Below are 19,178 nucleotides of genomic sequence, written 5' to 3'. Positions count from 1 at the left end.
CGTCATGAGATTTGTTCACTAGTGTCAACAGTTAAATATTATGTTACACGTCATGAGATTTGTTCACTAGTGTCAACAGTTAAATATTATGTTACACGTCATGAGATTTGTTCACTAGTGTCAACAGTTAAATATTATGTTACCCGTCATGAGATTTGTTCACTAGTGTCAACAGTTAAATATTATGTTACACGTCATGAGATTTGTTCACTAGTGTCAACAGTTAAATATTATGTTACACGTCATGACATTTGTTCACTAGTGTCAACATTTACATATTATGTTGCACGTCATGAGATTTGTTCACTAGTGTCAACATTTAAATATTATGTTGCACGTCATGAGATTTGTTCACTAGTGTCAACATTTAATTATGTTACACGTCATGAGATTTGTTCACTAGTGTCAACAGTTAAATATGTTGCACGTCATGAGATTTGTTCACTAGTGTCAACAGTTAAATATGATGTTACACGTCATGAGATTTGTTCACTAGTGTCAACAGTTAAATATTATGTTGCACGTCATGAGATTTGTTCACTAGTGTCAACAGTTAAATATTATGTTGCACGTCATGAGATTTGTTCACTAGTGTCAACAGTTAAATATTATGTTGCACGTCATGAGATTTGTTCACTAGTGTCAATATTTAAATATGTTGCACGTCATGAGATTTGTTCACTAGTGTCAACAGTTAAATATTATGTTACACGTCATGAGATTTGTTCACTTGTGTCAACAGTTAAATATTATGTTACACGTCATGAGATTTGTTCACTAGTGTCAACAGTTAAATATTATGTTACACGTCATGACATTTGTTCACTAGTGTCAACATTTAAATATTATGTTGCACGTCATGAGATTTGTTCACTAGTGTCAACATTTACATATTATGTTGCACGTCATGAGATTTGTTCACTAGTGTCAACATTTAATTATGTTACACGTCATGAGATTTGTTCACTAGTGTCAACAGTTAAATATGTTGCACGTCATGAGATTTGTTCACTAGTGTCAACAGTTAAATATGATGTTACACGTCATGAGATTTGTTCACTAGTGTCAACAGTTAAATATTATGTTGCACGTCATGAGATTTGTTCACTAGTGTCAACAGTTAAATATTATGTTGCACGTCATGAGATTTGTTCACTAGTGTCAACAGTTAAATATTATGTTGCACGTCATGAGATTTGTTCACTAGTGTCAATATTTAAATATTATGTTGCACGTCATGAGATTTGTTCACTAGTGTCAATATTTAAATATTATGTTGCACGTCATGAGATGTGTTCACTAGTGTCAATATTTAAATATTATGTTGCACGTCATGAGATTTGTTCACTAGTGTCAATATTTAAATATTATGTTGCACGTCATGAGATTTGTTCACTAGTGTCAACATTTAAATATTATGTTGCACGTCATGAGATTTGTTCACTAGTGTCAACATTTCTTTGGGGGTCCGGTCCGGTGCCTTGCTCATTGGCACCTCAGCAGTGCACAGGAGGAAAACTGTTACCTCTCAAGCTACCAATCCATGCTCCATACTTGGTCCATGTGGAGACTTGAACCTGTTACTACTTTACTGAGTTGTTCAAAGCAAAGCTCAAGTTCCAGCTTTTTACTTTGGCTTTTGATGTTCATCGTCTGTGACTAGTTAATGTTTGTCTATTCATTTTGCATTAGGCTATTGATTGGTTTGATCTTAATCTCTGCCTGTGTATATGAATGTACTGATCAGAACCATTAACTTCCTGTCGCTCATTTTAACATTTGTCAGATAGTTGTTGTGACACACAGATTTCAGTTGTGTCTTAAAAATCTTAAGTTCTATTCAGCTTTTTCGAACCATAGTGGTGAAGTGAGCAGGTTTATATCACCTTACTGTTCGCAACCATCATTTTAGGTTTCTGTCAACATAACACAATAACTGCACGAACACAGTAACGGAACTACAGTTTAATAATACATAAAGCTCACAGACAGGCAAACACTGGTTCAACAAAAACCTGTTCTTAAAGACTGTGCTTCTTAGAATAATGTTCATGGTGTTTTCAGATAATTTCACTTACAACACTTATAATAAACCACAGCAGCAGATCAACACTGTAGAAAGTTTACACAGATAGAAACAATCTGAGCTGATGAACAAAGTAAAAAAGAAATCCATTCAATAAGTCTATAAAAACAACTCTGCAATACATATGAATTATTTAAAAAACACAATATCAGCGTGATAAAACATTCAGTCCAGCAAAATAAAAACATCATAAAATGTTAGGAATAAGAAAACGTAATTTGCATCATTATAGGACTAAAATTCAATTGATAGGGCATTATGGCAAGGAATTTCAAAGTTAAGAATTATTTGGCGAACCACAACTTCTGTTTTATTTGTATTTATTGTTTTTCACTTACTTAAAGATATTGTCATACACTTGGCTTATAAAATCAAAATATGATATTTGACATGCTATATCGGGTCACTGTGATAGGAAAGTCAAAATGTTAAGAGAAGAAAAGAAATCTAGTATTATATTCATAATAATATCTATGTGTGTGTGTGTGTGTGTGTGTGTGTGTGTGTGAGAATCTCCAATGAAAGTCTCAATATATCCATATAAAGGGTTCATTGTAAGATCAGGGTATATATAATGTAACGACCCTCCACCTCCCATAAACTTAATAAAAATTCATGATTGAATAATGTTCAATTATTTCTTTATCTCCTAAAATCACAGATTTATATTTTCTAACAGTGGAAGGAGTACATTACAATGGGTTCTTCATGATATTTGGTTTTATTTTATCATTCCTAACTGTTCACGTATTAATTTTCCTGATCGGAAACATTTTCCAGATGATGAACGGTGCACAGTTTACAGTGTAAAGTGTTAAAGATATCACTAAAAAGCCGATGTATACAATCATCATCAAAGCACAGGAGTTCATGACGTAAACAGCTCCATGAATTATTCTGTACAGCTGTTATTATACTGACGTTACTGAGCTGAGCACACGGCTGTACAAAGATAATTCATAAAGAAATGTCAGATCTATAGGTCACCACTATCACCTTTAAGACCACATTGTTATTTCAAAATTGTTCTGTCAAAATTCTGAGATATTCGCCAAAATCTTAATTGTAACTTTGTAACTAAAAATTGAGTGACAGGGAATTTTGCTGTAAAGAAAAGGTGGAAATGTTTACTCAGCATCTAATTATTTCCCCGCATTACTTTTATTTTTATTACTCCAAACTTGTGATTTATTATTCTAAAAATGTAGATTTTCCATAATAACTCATGGATCAACATCTGTTAACTGCATGTAAAGTAATTATCATCCAACTGCAGATAGAAACTCTATATTGACTTATTCAACTTTTTATTGAACTCATTTAACTCATCATTTAACTCTTTTTTTTGTATTTATCATTATGAAGTAAATGTTGATTGCACAATGCACACAATGGCTGTGTTAATGATTTCCTATAAGCTTCACTTTCACGATGCGTTTCTGTCTTCAGGTTCGATCTCCTGGAGGAAACAGCTGTTTCACAGGTTACACTGCGAGCTGCAGAGCCACCAGCTCGCTGTCTCTGGGTTTCTAACTAGACGTAACCTTAACTAGCATGTTACAAACCTTTAAGCAAGCTCAGTCCAGATGGAGTATGATGACTCAGATTAGGCACAATAATGACGTCACCGCTCAAATACAAACTGACATTTTCATAAATATCTACTCTACTGTTCGATACAGCGATTTCACCTCCATTCAATGAATGAAAGCCTTCTATACCCATGAGAAAAGATTTCAATGACAATCTTACTTCAGATTGGAAGATTATTATCATTATCATCCGGTCAGTATGGTTTCTGTAATAAATAAGAACAATTCAAAGAAATCTTTCTGATTTGAGTCAAATACATTTGGTCAGGTAACCCGAATGATTTAGTATTTGTGGGAAATGTGTCATTTAACAATGCTAAGTGGCTCAACACAATGACAGTTTGATGAATACACACATGTGGTTTTGGTACCAGGTGGTACTATACACATACATGCAAGTTGTCTGTTGCCACTTTAAAAGTATTATTTAACTAATTTAACTTAGCATATTATTAACTCATTATTTAACTTATTAAACCCGTTATTTAACTAATTTAACATAATTATGATTATAATTGTTATGTTATTAAACCCATTATTTAACTAATTTAACAGTTAAACTTAATTTTATATGTCATTAAAGCCATTATTTGACTAATTTAACATTATTACTTACTCATTATTTAACTTATCAAATGCATTATTTAACTCATTGAACTGAACTAACTTGGTCAGAACAAACAGACAAAAACAAAAGAACAGAGAAAATGCACTTGCTGGCTGTTAAGGGGGAATGGCTGTTAAGGTGAATGGCTGTTAAGGTGGAATGGCTGTTAAGGTGGGAAGTTGTGTAAACAAGGAGTCTGGTTCCAGTAAAGGCAGAGTGGTGAGAGCAGGAGAGTTCAGAAATTCAAAGACCCACAGAAAAGGAAACTCATGTTGTCTGCCACCTGTGAAGACAGGAAGTGATTCACCTTTATTTATGTAGCTTGATGTTAACAAAGCTGATCAACACACCGTTTATTCAACACAACATACTGAACATTGACATCAAGAAGCATGACTCCCAAACCTTAAGGACAGATTATATTTGAATTATAATTATGGAGACCCTCTCTAATCCCACAGTCTCTCACAGATCCATGGTTGTTGGTGTGGTTGATGTGGTTGCTGTGGTTGATGTGGCTGATGTGGTTGCTGTGGTTGATGTGGTTGCTGTGGTTGCTGTGGTTGATGTGGTTGCTGTGGTTGATGTGGTTGATGTGGTTGATGTGGTTGATGTGGTTGCTGTTGTTGATGTGGCTGATGTGGTTGATGTGGCTGATGTGGTTGCTGTGGCTGATGTGGTTGATGTGGTTGCTGTGGTTGCTGTGGTTGCTGTGGTTGATGTGGCTGATGTGGCTGATGTGGTTGATGTGGCTGATGTGGTTGCTGTGGTTGATGTGGTTGATGTGGTTGATGTGGTTGCTGTGGTTGATGTGGTTGCTGTGGTTGATGTGGTTGCTGTGGTTGATGTGGTTGCTGTGGTTGATGTGGTTGATGTGGTTGATGTGGTTGATGTGGTTGCTGTGGTTGATGTGGTTGCTGTGGTTGCTGTGGTTGCTGTGGTTGCTGTGGTTGTAACTCACCTGTAGCTTACTTGATGTGGCTCTGATGGGGTTGTTGTTTTTCAGGTTGTTGAGGTGGTTGCTGTCGAGGGGAGTGATGACGTGGACTGGACCTCACCCCCCCTCCTCGGATGGTCAGTCTGATGGATGCAGAGGAGGACGGCTGCTGATGTTGATGTCCGGCTCTGATTGGCTTGGCTACATAGAGACATGCGAAAAGTGAATCAGCTGTTGACTTCTTCAAACATGGACCAGATTCAGCCTCAACACATCAAAGTGTTAACTCTAACCCGAACAACTCATCTGGTGACCAAAGCCATCTTCAAGACACACTTACACTAAAATCCTGGAAAGTCCTCAGAGGATGAACCCTTGTGTAATAACCTTTGCTCAGGCACCGCCCTCAGGTTAGTCCTGAAGATCTGACTCATTAGGATGTTGAGTTAGTTGTGTAACAAACATGTCCTCACCTATCTGAGCAGAGTTTCCTCTCCTGGAGACGTTCTTGGAGCGAACACCCTCTTTGATGCGGTCCACTTCCTGTTGATAGCGTTTGCGATCCCTTACGGCCGACTCCTTGGCATCTCTCAGGGCAACTTCCAGAGCTTTCACTCGCTCTGCTGTGGCCCGCAGACGCTTCTCTAGCTTAGGTAGCTCGCAACGAAGGTCTCCATTGTCCCGCACAAGCTGACGAATACAAAGGGTTAAATTTACAAACTCAATTAGACAGATGTGTCAAACAGCAGGCTGGACTCACAGTTGGTGTTGTTTCATTGCGTTTTTGAGAGGTATGCATTTAAAGGTGAATTGAACAGACTTCTATGTAGATGTGTTTGTATACAGTATATATATGTATATATATAAACTTCCTCTAACTTTACACACGATGATAAAGAATCCCACAGTTGTTATTTCAGTTGGGAAAATCAATAGTTTTCAACTAGAAATGAGAATCTTATTTCTGTCATCAAACTAAATTGAGGATGCATTGTTTAGTGATCCAACCTTTGTCATCGTATTAAGTGAAGTGATCGTAAAGATTGTGAGTTTAACAACAGTAATCAAGGTGAACAGGTGTGATCACTTACCTGTTTGTGGACCTTGCTGAGCTGCTCCAGGTTATTTTCTAAGAAGATGATCCTCTGTCTCTGAGCCAGACTGCCGCCGGCCTCGTCGCAGTCATTCTCTGAACTCTGTTTGAACAAGAAACAGGAAAACCTCAAAGCTCATGTTCAGGTTCACACACCTAACCCCATCCATCTAACATCTTACTCTCACAAAGAAACATAATGACCCTTTATGTTTCTTTAAACTCCTCACAAAACAGACAACTGTAACAGTGCACTATGAGAGTAACTGTGTGCTGACGTTGAACTTCTTAGTCTAACCATGAGACTGTTTTATTTCTTGAATTGTGGAACATGATCATCTGTGTGGTCTATGTCCGACCTAGTTGGAATGTGGCCTCCCCATCTTCTTCCCTCAGTCTTGCTATGCCGCTCTCTTCTATGTCGGCATCCATGGCTCCTAAACTGCTAAAGCTCTGATTGCTAATTGAACAATTGTACAACATGTGTTTTCCAATTTGAGGAATACATTCAAATTTGGTGTTCCATGTGAAAACTAGCTTTATTTATGAAGATTGTGCCAAATATTAGAGAAGTGTGTAGTGTTTTGAAAAAAAGTGTGGATTAGAACTGCAATCCGAGTGTGAAACAGGAAACGTGTATTTTTGCAGAATTGGTTCAGGGGTTTGGTCCACGAGTTACAGGTTTTGGCAATTGTGTTTCAAGTAGTTATTGGTAAATGGTAAATAGCGGTTTCTAATCTTCCGACTATGCAAAGCGCTTTAACAGCACATGTCATCATTCACCCATTCATACACTGATGCCAGGGGCTACCATCAAGGTGCCACCTGCCCATCGGGTCTCTAACTAACATTCATACAACAAGGGCTGGTTCAGGTTCATAGTTAGGACTGGTTCAGGTTTATAGTTAGGGCTGGTTCAGGTTTATAGTTAGGGCTGGTTCAGGTTTATAGTGAGGGCTGGCTCAGGTTTATAGATAGGGCTGGTTCAGGTTTATAGTTAGGGCTGGCTCAGGTTTATAGTGAGGGCTGGCTCAGGTTTATAGTTAGGGCTGGTTCAGGTTTATAGTTAGGACTGGCTCAGGTTTATAGTTAGGGCTGGCTCAGGTTTATAGTTAGAACTGGTTCAGGTTTATAGTTAGGGCTGGCTCAGGTTTATAGTTAGGGCTGGTTCAGGTTTATAGTTAGGACTGGCTCAGGTTTATAGTTGGGGCTGGCTCAGGTTTATAGTTAGGGCTGGCTCAGGTTTATAGTTAGGACTGGATCAGGTTTATAGTTAGGGCTGGTTCAGGTTTATAGACCCAGACTGCTGGAGGACTTCCAATGATACACTGAGCTCCTCTCTCCTCTTACTCTGCTTCTGTATATATTCATGTCCCATTAATGCACATTAATAACTTTGCTTCTTCCTCAGTCTTTGTGCTATCTCTCCTCACAGGTTTCCATGGATCGTGGTTTTACCTGGACCATGGTCCTGCCTCCTGCCTTAATAGTAATTCACAATCACCCCCAACGCTGTACCCACACTTTGGCAGAGGAGGTAAAACCTGCAGGTTGTACTTTGGATGGTTGTTCTGAAGCTAAATACTTTCATTAATAACTCATTTTCTAAGATAATGTTCTCTGTGAAGTTTTGTAGATTTTGTTGTTGGTGGATTTAATGCTCAGAGGAACTGTCTGGTTTTCTCACGTTCTTGACTCGAGTGCCGAGGTCTTGGATGAAGACTTTACGGAGGGTGGTCAGCGTCTGCAGCTCTTTGGCCTATTGGATGAAAAACAATAACTCAACTGATCTCAGATGTGTCACTTCTGCAGACAAGATATAATAAATGTTTAAAAAAAATAATAATCCACCTACCACAGTCTCCTCCAGACCCTTCAGGTCCTCTTTGGCTTGTTCTCTCTTCTCATTCAGGAACCTTAATCACACAAACAAAGTTCAATAAAACAACCTGACTGATGGTATTAATATTTTATCCAAATATTTTAGTTTTATCCATACGCCAAATTGTACACCTCCGGCAATATGAAACACGAATTACTGATATTTCAACTGTAATTAATCCTGTGTTTCCACTGAATATATATATATATTTATTGATTTAGAGAGGCATAAAAACTGGTGTATGGAAGCAAACTAACAGACGAATGTTTGTCCAAAAGCAGCAGAGTTCTTGATGAGTCTAAGTTGAGCACAATGGGACAAACTTACAGCAGTTTCTGAAGTTTCTGGCCTTTGTTCTGATCCTCAGCTTTAAGTTTGTCAAAATCAGACTTAAGCTTCCGGTTCTCCAGCTGCAGAGCTTGATTCCCACTAAATTAACACATACAGCATTTATTAATACTCCGTTACTGCCACCGCATTTCTACAGGTGTGGCCTCAAATGCTTAATAGTCATCAAAATGAAAAAGCACAGCAAAAATTAGGATGAAAATTCCCGGAGAAAATCTTCTTGTCGACTAAAACAAATGACTTAAATGTGACTAAAAAGAAGAGTCACTTATGTTATGACATCATAATGAAGTGCAAAAACAAATGCTGTCATACACACCTGTGTTTAAAAAAGATAGAAACAATTACAATAATATAACTATTACTTTTGATTACAACCACATCTCACTGATCAGTTATGTTCGACATGATCAATAGTGATAATCAGTCAATGATCGGTTATTATAATCAATGTACTCTTTGAGTTGGTCGACATCTCTATGCTTCTGCTCAATCTCGTCACGTAGCCGACTCAGCTGTTTGTGATGAACTTCTCTGTGGTTCTCCATCTGTTCCTCCAGAGTTCTCTACAGAACAAAACAACAGTTAAGTTATGGTTCTCTAACTCACTTAATTTACATAAAGAAGGAACACTTAACTCACTTCATTTCCCTACAGAATATGAAGGTCCTGAATAATACAAATGTTCCCTGTGGTGTAACATTTGTATCATTATTGTAAATTAGTAGACGTTCGTAGTACTTTTGCTTTGATCAGAAATGCATTGATGATTTCTACCTTCATCTCAACAGCATCCTTCAGTCTGCTCATGTGTTCTTTCTCTTTGTCCATCACCGTCACCTCATGCATTTGATCTGGAGACAGACAGACAGAGTCACACACACACACACACACACACACACACACACACAGGAAGCTGTTTTTACAGATGTTAACTCAGTGTTGATTTGTAATAGTGTCTCATCTGTTGAACTGTGTTTGAGCCAATAAGAGAGCAGTGTTTCCTGTCATGATTGAGACTTCTGACCTTGAGCGTTGAGTTTGGCGACCTCCTCCATCAGACCGTCCTGACTCTCTTCCAGTTTCCTCTTCTTCTGCTCGACCCTCTGCAGGTCGTCTGTCAGAGACACAATCTTCGCCTGGAGCTGCAACAAGCATAAACATTATGTACTCAGAATAATCGTAATCTTAATATATTATAATCCATTCATTTATACACTGCCATCATTGAGTCCATCCTCTGCTCCTCCATCACAGTCTGGTACGCTGCAGCCACTGCCAAGGACAAGTTCAGGCTGCAGCGCATCATCCGCTCTGCTGAGAGGGTGATTGGCCTCAATCTGCCGTCCCTCCAGGACTTGTTCGCTTCAAGGACCCTGAAGCGAGAAGGATTGTAGCCGACCCCTCTCACCCTGGACATAAACTGTTCGTGACCCTTCCATCTGGCAGGAGGCTGAGGTCCATCAGGACCAAGACCTCCATCAGGACCAAGACCTCCATCAGGACCAAGACCTCACGCCACATCAACAGTTTCTTCCCATCGTCAGTCGGGCTTATTAACAGAGCCCGGGTCCCCCACTGACTCTGTCTTCCCCAGGACAATTTCCTACTGGTCACTCCCCCGCATATCCCTGTTTCTTTATTTAAACACACTCGACACTTTTAACATTTCACTTGTCTACAGTCCTGTTATCTGTTTGTTGTGCACTTTATTTTATATTCTATTGTAAATTGTAAATATGTTTCTATTTCTTGCACTGTGTTGATTGTTGTTGATTGTTTAATGTTATTGTTTATTGTTAAATGTTACGCACCACCCGCCACGACAAATTCCTTGGAGGTGCAAACTTCCTTGGCAATAAACGATTCTGATTCTGATCGTGAACCTCTGAATTTCTACGGTTCCAGAGTGTTTTGATCCAAACTCTGGTTGGAACTTTGAACGTAATCTATTACCTGTGAGACAAGCAGCTGACAGCTGTTGAGCTCCTTCTCATCAGCCTCCATCCTACAGATGTTCTCCGTCAGGTTGACCTCCAGCTGTTTGCTGCGGTTCACCAGCGATTTGACCTCAGACTTCATTTTACTAATGTAGAGACGAGCTGTGGTAAACTCGTCCTCCATCACTCCACTTGTCTCTGTCATCTGAAGAGACAGAGAGATACTGATGTGACACACTTCATTCAAAGCTGTGTAATCGTGATGTCCTTAGTAAACCTCACTGCGTCCATTTCGGGGGAAGAGATGACCAATCCATTAAAAGGACAAGATAAGTTTAGTTAAGGCTTGGACATTTAGAAATCAGGTAAAACTTGTGAAAAACAGACAACTTTAGCGTAAGTAACATTGCTATACATGCATATATAGATGATTTAGTCCTGCACACTGTTAGTATTCAGGAGTCAACGCCACACAGGCTGACATGTAACATTAGTATGATATGTGAAACAGTAGAGGAAGAGTTGTAGTCTTACAGCTTTGAGGTCAGTGGTACCGAGGACGCTGCCGATGTCACTAAGGTCTCTAAGCAGCAGACTGAGGATGTCTGCTGACCGCTTCTTATGATGAGAACTGACCTCGTTCAGGGTGTCCAGCTCCCTCTGAACCGCCTCCTGACTCACCTGAAACACAGGACCAGAAGAAGAGCTGATCTCTACCAAACATACATAGCTCAGGGTGCCCAGATAGCTCACTGGTGGAGATGGTGCACAAAGGAGTGGCCCATTGTTCCCATTGTCTACCTCTGTTCTTTAAAAAAAAGGCCTCTTTTTTCTTAAAATAAAATCAACTATTCTAACATCCTGCTGTCCTACCATCCTACCACTCTAACTCCCTACCATCCCACCCTAACATCTGAACATCCTACCGTAAGACCCTACCACCCTAACCCATCCTACCGTCCTACCAATCAACCATTCTAACATTCTGCTGCCCTACCATCCTACCCTAACATCCTATCGTCCTAACGTTCTACCGTAAAAGACCCTAGCACCCTTGCTTCTTCATGTGGACTCACAGTTTTGCGTGCAAGCTCCTCGTTCAGCTGATCGTTGCAGCGGTTCTTGGTCTCCACTTCTTGGCTCTTGTGGTCGTAGTTGACAGCGAGCTCCTCCAGCGCCTGCAGCACCTCCTTCACCTCCTTTTTGGCCGAGTCACTATCCCTGTGCAGCCGCGACAGCTCCTCCTGCACACGCTCATAGTCCTGACGGCTCGACACCAACAGCTGAATGATGGGATTATGAGGAGGTAGATGTTTCCATTGATAGATACAGCACTATGGAGATTTATAGAGACTCACCTCGTCCTGATCAATCAACTGCTGTTTGAGTTCCTCGGCCGTCTGACTGTGATGGTTGATCTCATCATCCTAAAACATGAGTCAGCTGATTTTTAATCACAGACTTAAACAGAACAAAAGGGCCCAAGATGGTAGTACAGGTAAGACTCCCTTTATAATCTATATGATAGGACAGGTAGGACTCACCTTGTCGTCCAGCTGGTGGTACAGGTCGGTGATGAGCGTCTCGTACTGAGTCTTTTGATCGTCTGACAGAGGGACAGGGGGCGGGGCTAAGCTGTCCATCACTGCTGTCGCTTCACTGCTGCTTTTCTTGTTTCTGCTGCTCAGCTGCTCCTCCACAGGTACAGACTCACCTGGAGAAGTTAGGAGTTCAGAAAAGTAATGTCCAATCAGAGCTAAACACACCTCCCATCTCCAGGCTTTGTAACTCAACACTTCTACTGTTTACCTTTCCTCCAGCGTTTCAGCTCGTTCTCCTGTTTTTGTAACATGATGTTCAGACTCCTGTTCTTTTCCGTCTCTTTCTCGTACTTCTTCTTCCACTCTTCAGCTGTCAGCTCCAGGTTCACAGACACTGTGTTCTTTATGGTTTTTGCTCTGAAACACAAAAACAACACAGGAAGGTGTCTTCACTTGTCTGATAGATAACAGGTGGTGGATGGATGTTGACAGGTGTTGTGAGAGATGATGGAGATGAAGGGTGATAACTGAGTCATCAAGCGTCAAACCTGAGAGATCCTTTAGCTATGCACGATGCTTCCAAAATAGACTCTGTCAACCATCCACATATTAACTTGTCCATTACATGTCCCTCCACACTGCAGTGTACTTAATGTGTTTCCTGTGCTGTGTGTACTATGTTAGAAAGAATACTAGAAGCAAAAGAAAAGTGTACACAAAAGTACCATTCAGCATACTGGTACTACTATCCTGTTGCTGTACGTTACAATGATGACTTCAGGAGAGGACCATGAACTGACTGATTATATCTTTAACATGTAACACATTCTGCAGATTTGCGTCAAAAAGAAGTAAACTTATTGCAGTAATGCCAACTTGTTTACAACCAAGATGGAAGTCTGGAAAAAAGTGTGCTTTAAAATGACAAAGTAAACTTGAATCTGTCTTTAAGATATACAGAGTAAAGATCAGAGACCAGCATCATTAGGGTTCATCCTGCAGGGACAACGAATGCCCATAGTTCCTAATAAACGGACTGATACCAGCTTTACAGTGAGACTCCATCTGAACATGTGAGTGATGTGGTCCTGTACCTCTGTCCGAACATGAGGGTGGACTTGGTTTCAGCCTCGTTGTAAACAGAAGGAGAGCAGCAGATGATGATGGTGGTTCGACAGTTTCCTCCCAGAGAGTCCTGCAGGATCCGGGTCATCTTACTGTCTCGGTACGGGACGTGAGTTTTCTATCAGCACACGACATGAGGGTCACATGACTGAGGTCTGAAGTTACTTTTACTAAAGACAAAGTGTTTCAGGTTCCATCAGAACAAGTTCAGACTCACTGTTCCTTCACTCAGAGCAGCGATGACGTTCCCCAGAGCAGAAAGAGACTTGTTGATGTTCTTGGCTTCGTCCAACACGGAACCTTCTGCTCCCGTTTTACTCACCTGAACAAAATCACCATGGTCTTCATCACCAGTGTCATCATCAGATATATATATATACATAGGAAACTTTTGTGTTTGTTATTGATTACTGCTCCGTTTTCAGTTACATATCTTATTAGTGGATATATTTAGCTCGGATCAATAACTCAATAATAATCAATAAATCAATAAAGTGAGTGTGGTGAAGCATTGTGACCTTCTCGCTGCCTGCCAGGTCGACCAGGTAGAGTTTCCCCGACAGCTTGAGCTCCGTCTCCATGTTCTCCTGCTTGATGTTGATCTGAAAAATACTGTGACTGCGAGAGCTGTGCTCGTTCATGTCTGCAGGAGGAACAGAGGAAGTACATCATAGTACTAATACACAACCACCGCAGGAAGTACATCATAGTACTAATACACAACCACCGCAGGAAGTACATCATAGTGCTAATACACAACCACCGCAGGAAGTACAGCATAGTGCTAATACACAACCACCGCAGGAAGTACATCATAGTGCTAATACACAACCACCGCAGGAAGTACATCATAGTGCTAATACACAACCACCGCAGGAAATACATTATAAATCTCTATATATTCATATGAAGTAGATTATGAATCTATATATATTCATAGTAAATACAGTATAAATCTATATGTATTTGTAGTAAATACGTTATAGTAGTAGTAGTAGTTCTAGTAGTAGTAGTAGTCGTGGTTGTAGTTGTAATAGTAGTAGTAGTACTACTAGTAGTAGAAGTACAGACTCACTGGTGACGGCGACGTGTCGGTTGGCTTTCCCCTCGTCGATTACGTCCATCACTTCATCAGGACTAGAAACAAAACGCTCCGTGCAGCCCTGAAAGAAAATACACATCAGCAAAATGTGTTCTTGTAGTACTGATGCTGCAGTGCTTATACTGTAGTACTGATACTGTAGTACTGATACTGTAGTACTGATACTGTAGTACTGGGACAACAGGAAGTAAAGATACCTTCACAAAAGGAACCCTGTTCTTGTCCTCGTGGACCGACAGGTTTGTCTTTGACACTGAAACATGAATCACACCAGTCAGCACCTGAATGTCATTCATCAATATTATATAAATATAAAAATAAAAATATAGATTTTAAATATTATCATCACCGTCCAGTAAGTCTCTGATCTTATCCAGATAGATTTCAAAATAAGAGACCTGCAGAGAAAAGAGAAATGTTTCATTATGTCAAAATAAAATGTTACATTATATGTGATTAGTTATTCTTTACATGTTATATCTGTAAATATATCAGCTTTATTGATGAAAATGAACCCGTGTATATTTCTAGTCTTCATTTTATTCGATACATTAAATATTATAATTTACAGGGAAAAAGACTAACTTCCTTTTCACAAAAGATGTCAAACAGAACTTTAGTTTTTCTATTAATCCAAAGCTTGTGAAATGATAATAATAATACTCATAATATGAATACGAATAGTACTCAGACTATTGTATGTTACATGGTATTTATACCTGCTTGGAGAAGTGCAGAGCAGCTAGTGAACAGTGAACATATGGAGAGCAGCAGGTCAGTGAACGCATCACTGGTCTAATGCTGAGGATCTGATCACAGATCAGAACTTAAAGAACCTCAATCAGAGCAACACAAGAGAAGAAGAAGCTCCAGAAACATCATGTGTTTCTGTTTCTGATATTTACTTATTTATTATATTTATTGTGATTGCAGTTTACTGTGGGACAAATCTATATAATAGACCGTATGAATTTAAACAATAACGTGTTTGAATAAATCATGTTTTGTGGTTTTGGTTTGATGTGACTGATGATGTCATCAGTGTACAGATGACATCATCACCTTGATGTGAAACTCCAGGTTTTCGTCCATCGAGTAAATGTGATCAAAGATGTCTCTGGAGATACGAGGGATGATTCCCATCAAACGAGGGTCGTGCAGACTCCCCTGAAAAACAATAGAAGATACAAAACACACACCTGAGAATATTTAAAAAATAATATACAAAACACACACCTGAGTGTTTTAAAAATAATATATAAAATAATATACAATACACACACCTGAGAGTGTTGAAGTATTTTTAGGGCGTTAAATCAATTTAAACAGATGTTTGATGAGATCAGTAGAAATATAGTTAATGCTGCTACTGAGAAAATACTGAAAATAAAATGGACTAAATAGAATATACGATATATATATATATATATTGATATATGGATATCAGACTGACCTCCATGGTGTGAGTCTTTCCTGAGGCCGTCTGACCGTAAGCAAAGATGGTCCCGTTGTAACCTCCCAGCACATCTGAAACACACACACACACACACACACACACACACACACAGCATGTATATATGTATATATATATATATACACACATGTACACATATATTATGGTATAGATATATAAAGGCTTGATAACCAGGTGAACTGACCTTTAACGATCTGTCTGGCGCAGGTGTCGTAGACCTGAACCTGTTCGGTGTTCGGAGACAGAACTTTATCGAACACGTACGGCTTCCCCTGAAACACAGGAAGCACACCGCCAAAATAAAAGAGTTTACAGAGAACGTGACGCTTAAAATACTGATGCAACATATTATTACAGGATATATTTTGTACTGTAAAGAAGCCTCAAGGATAGTTTGCAGTTCAATGTTTGTTAAACAGGAGAGTTTACTATTCAACAGAACATCTTTCATTGGAAAGTTGATATTTAGTTTTTTTAACAGATTGTTGCAGCTGAAGGTATAAACAAGATTTTACCAAAAGTTATGAGGGTTTGAATGAAGTTGGGCACCAAGTTTAAAGGGTTAATAACTAATCATCTGCTTTTTAATTTCATGATTTAATAACATTTGAACATCATTAAAACACAAAGGGTTTATCCTCTGAGGAGCAGGAAGCAGATAAACTGATATAAAGAGAGCTGAGCTCGTCTTTTACTGCATAATGTTTAATAATCTGTAAATAAAGTTATTTATTTTATAATTACTAAGAATATGATCAGTGCTCATCACTGTACATTTGTACCTTTATTCTGGTATTTAAACAGTTTTAATCTTTGTTAAACCGATGAGTCAGCAAATTCCTGCTGGTCTTAATATTAATATTGAACTATTTATATTTATCTGTTTATTTCGCTTCTGTCAGAACAGCTTTCATATCTATATGTCAGAGGAATAATATCTGCATTAAAGTATGAATATATTAAAGCAGTCAAACCAAAGACTTTCTGTTTATTCTCAGAAACGGAAAAGAAAAGATCCATAAACAAACAATACAGCTGATTATTTTACATTTGATTGATTATGTTTAAAGCTCCAGATTATATTTCAGAGATACTCTCCAATCCAGGGTTAGGTTAGTCCAGTTAGTCCAGGGTTAGGTTAGTCCAGTTAATCCAGGGTTAGGTTAGTCCAGTTAGTCCAGGGTTAGGTTAGTCCAGTTAGTCCAGGGTTAGGTTAGTCCAGTTAGTCCAGGGTTAGGTTAGTCCAGTTAGTCCAGGGTTAGGTTAGTCCAGTTAGTCCAGGGTTAGGTTAGTCCGGGGTTAGGGTTAGTCCAGTTAGTCCAGGGTTAGGTTAGTCCAGTTAATCCAGGGTTAGGTTAGTCCAGTTAGTCCAGGGTTAGGTTAGTCCAGTTAATCCAGGGTTAGGTTAGTCCAGTTAGTCCAGGGTTAGGTTAGTCCAGTTAATCCAGGGTTAGGGTAGTCCAGTTAGTCCAGGGTTAGGTTAGTCCAGGGTTAGGTTAGTCCAGTTAGTCCAGGGTTAGGTTAGTCCAGGGTTAGTCCAGTTAGTCCAGGGTTAGGTTAGTCCAGTTAATCCAGGGTTAGGTTAGTCCAGTTAATCCAGGGTTAGGTTAGTCCAGTTAGTCCAGGGTTAGGTTAGTCCAATTAGTCCAGGGTTAGGTTAGTCCAGGGTTAGTCCAGTTAGTCCAGGGTTAGGTTAGTCCAGTTAATCCAGGGTTAGGTTAGTCCAGTTAATCCAGGGTTAGGTTAGTCCAGTTAGTCCAGGGTTAGGTTAGTCCAGTTAGTCCAGGGTTAGGTTAGTCCAGTTAGTCCAGGGTTAGGTTAGTCCAGTTAGTCCAGGGTTAGGTTTGGGTGGGGACGTGGCCTCCTGGTGGAGGTCACGGGGGGCACGGGCACAAGGGGAGTTAGTCCAGTTAACCCAGTTAGTCCAGTTTACCCAGTTAGTCCAGCTAGTCCAGTTAACCTATTTAGTCCAGTTAATCCAGTCAGTCCAGTTTGTCCAGTTAATCAAATTAGTCCAGTTAGTCCAGTTATTTATTCCTGAGCTCATGATTTAAAACCAGACTTGATCACTGAGGATCCATCTAACCCTGAGGAACACTTCTGGAACCACGACGGAGGTCAACTTACTATCTGAGTTAGTTATATATATATATATATATATATATATATATACACACACACAATTCTATATATATAGGGTTAGGGTTAAAAACATTGTGATGAAACGAGTCTATTGTGTTTATATTGTTGCTGCTGGAATAAAAACATTGTGATGAAACGAGTCTATTGTGTTTCTATTGTTGCTGATTAAATAAAAACATTGTGATGAAGCGAGTCTATTGTGTTTCTATTGTTGCTGATTAAATAAAAACATTGTGATGAAACGAGTCTATTGTGTTTATATTGTTGCTGCTGGAATAAAAACATTGTGATGAAACGAGTCTATTGTGTTTCTATTGTTGCTGCTGGAATAAAAACATTGTGATGAAACGAGTCTATTGTGTTTCTATTGTTGCTGATTAAATAAAAACATTGTGATGAAACGAGTCTATTGTGTTTCTATTGTTGCTGATTAAATAAAAACATTGTGATGAAACGAGTCTATTGTGTTTCTATTGTTGCTGATTAAATAAAAACATTGTGATGAAACGAGTCTATTGTGTTTCTATTGTTGCTGCTCACGGACTCACGGAGGGCGTGTTACAGTAGACTCACCGTCACCACCACCGTGTCCTCTCCGTTAAATTTCGGGATGTATTTGTCTCCTCTGGTCCGCTCCGCATCGTTCAGAGGTCTGAAGCGACACATCACCTTCACACCGCACACACCGCACTCCACCGCGTCCTCCATCACGAGCCGGCAAACAGACGGAGACTCACGAGCTGCCAGTAGACAGGAGACACGAGACGCTCACGGTTGAAATCAGAGACAAACCGGGAGAAACGGAAGCTTCACTTCAGCTTCACACGGTTTAAAACATCGGACCGGAACAACTCGTCATCTACCGGACAGAAAACCAACAGAGTCCCGCAGTTCAAGAATCAGATTCCCGGTGATCACCGTCTCTCCTTCAGGATGCTGATGAACATCAAACAGGTCCAACCCTGGACCACCGAGCCGCAGGGCATTCTGGGACATGGTGTCCTACCTGTTTCTACAGAGATTAACTGATAAATATATATATAATCTTTATATATTATATACAGTATATATAGATAATATATATATTATATACAGTATATATAGATAATATATATATATATATTATATACAGTGTATATAGATAATATATGTATACATTATATATTATCTATGTATATAATGTATATATAGAAAATACTCCTGTTAGTGGAGCCTGATCATCTGACAGAATTATCAACATTATGAATGAACACAGTGATTAAATAAATGACTCTGAGTCAAAGTCTTATCTGCAGTCTTCACCCTCATT

The 19,178-nt window shown here is 39.3% G+C and overlaps 1 protein-coding gene across 1 annotated transcript; it reads right to left on the bottom strand.

Moving 5' to 3' along the window:
- Nucleotides 1–5,253: 5,253 nt before the first annotated feature.
- On the bottom strand, nt 5,254–18,577 carry LOC306704323 (kinesin heavy chain-like; the record flags this gene model as incomplete). The annotated part of the gene is made up of 25 exons (XM_079170617.1): nt 5,254–5,423; nt 5,696–5,912; nt 6,314–6,418; nt 8,003–8,074; nt 8,171–8,231; nt 8,525–8,626; nt 9,002–9,111; nt 9,323–9,399; nt 9,573–9,690; nt 10,502–10,690; nt 11,020–11,166; nt 11,562–11,768; nt 11,844–11,912; nt 12,030–12,199; nt 12,295–12,443; nt 13,121–13,269; nt 13,369–13,473; nt 13,670–13,794; nt 14,227–14,314; nt 14,451–14,506; nt 14,603–14,651; nt 15,316–15,420; nt 15,707–15,780; nt 15,912–15,999; nt 18,443–18,577. The coding sequence occupies 25 exons, from the start codon at nt 18,575–18,577 to the stop codon at nt 5,254–5,256; spliced, it is 2,937 nt and encodes a 978-aa protein (XP_079026743.1).
- Between the last annotated feature and the right edge of the window lie 601 nt (nt 18,578–19,178).

The sequence above is a fragment of the Pholis gunnellus genome (assembly GCF_910591455.1).
Source record: "Pholis gunnellus genome assembly, chromosome: 12".
In the NCBI taxonomy this organism is placed as follows: Eukaryota; Metazoa; Chordata; class Actinopteri; order Perciformes; family Pholidae; genus Pholis; species Pholis gunnellus.
Note: the sequence above shows the minus strand (reverse complement) of the source record. Positions and strands in the feature narration are given on the sequence as shown.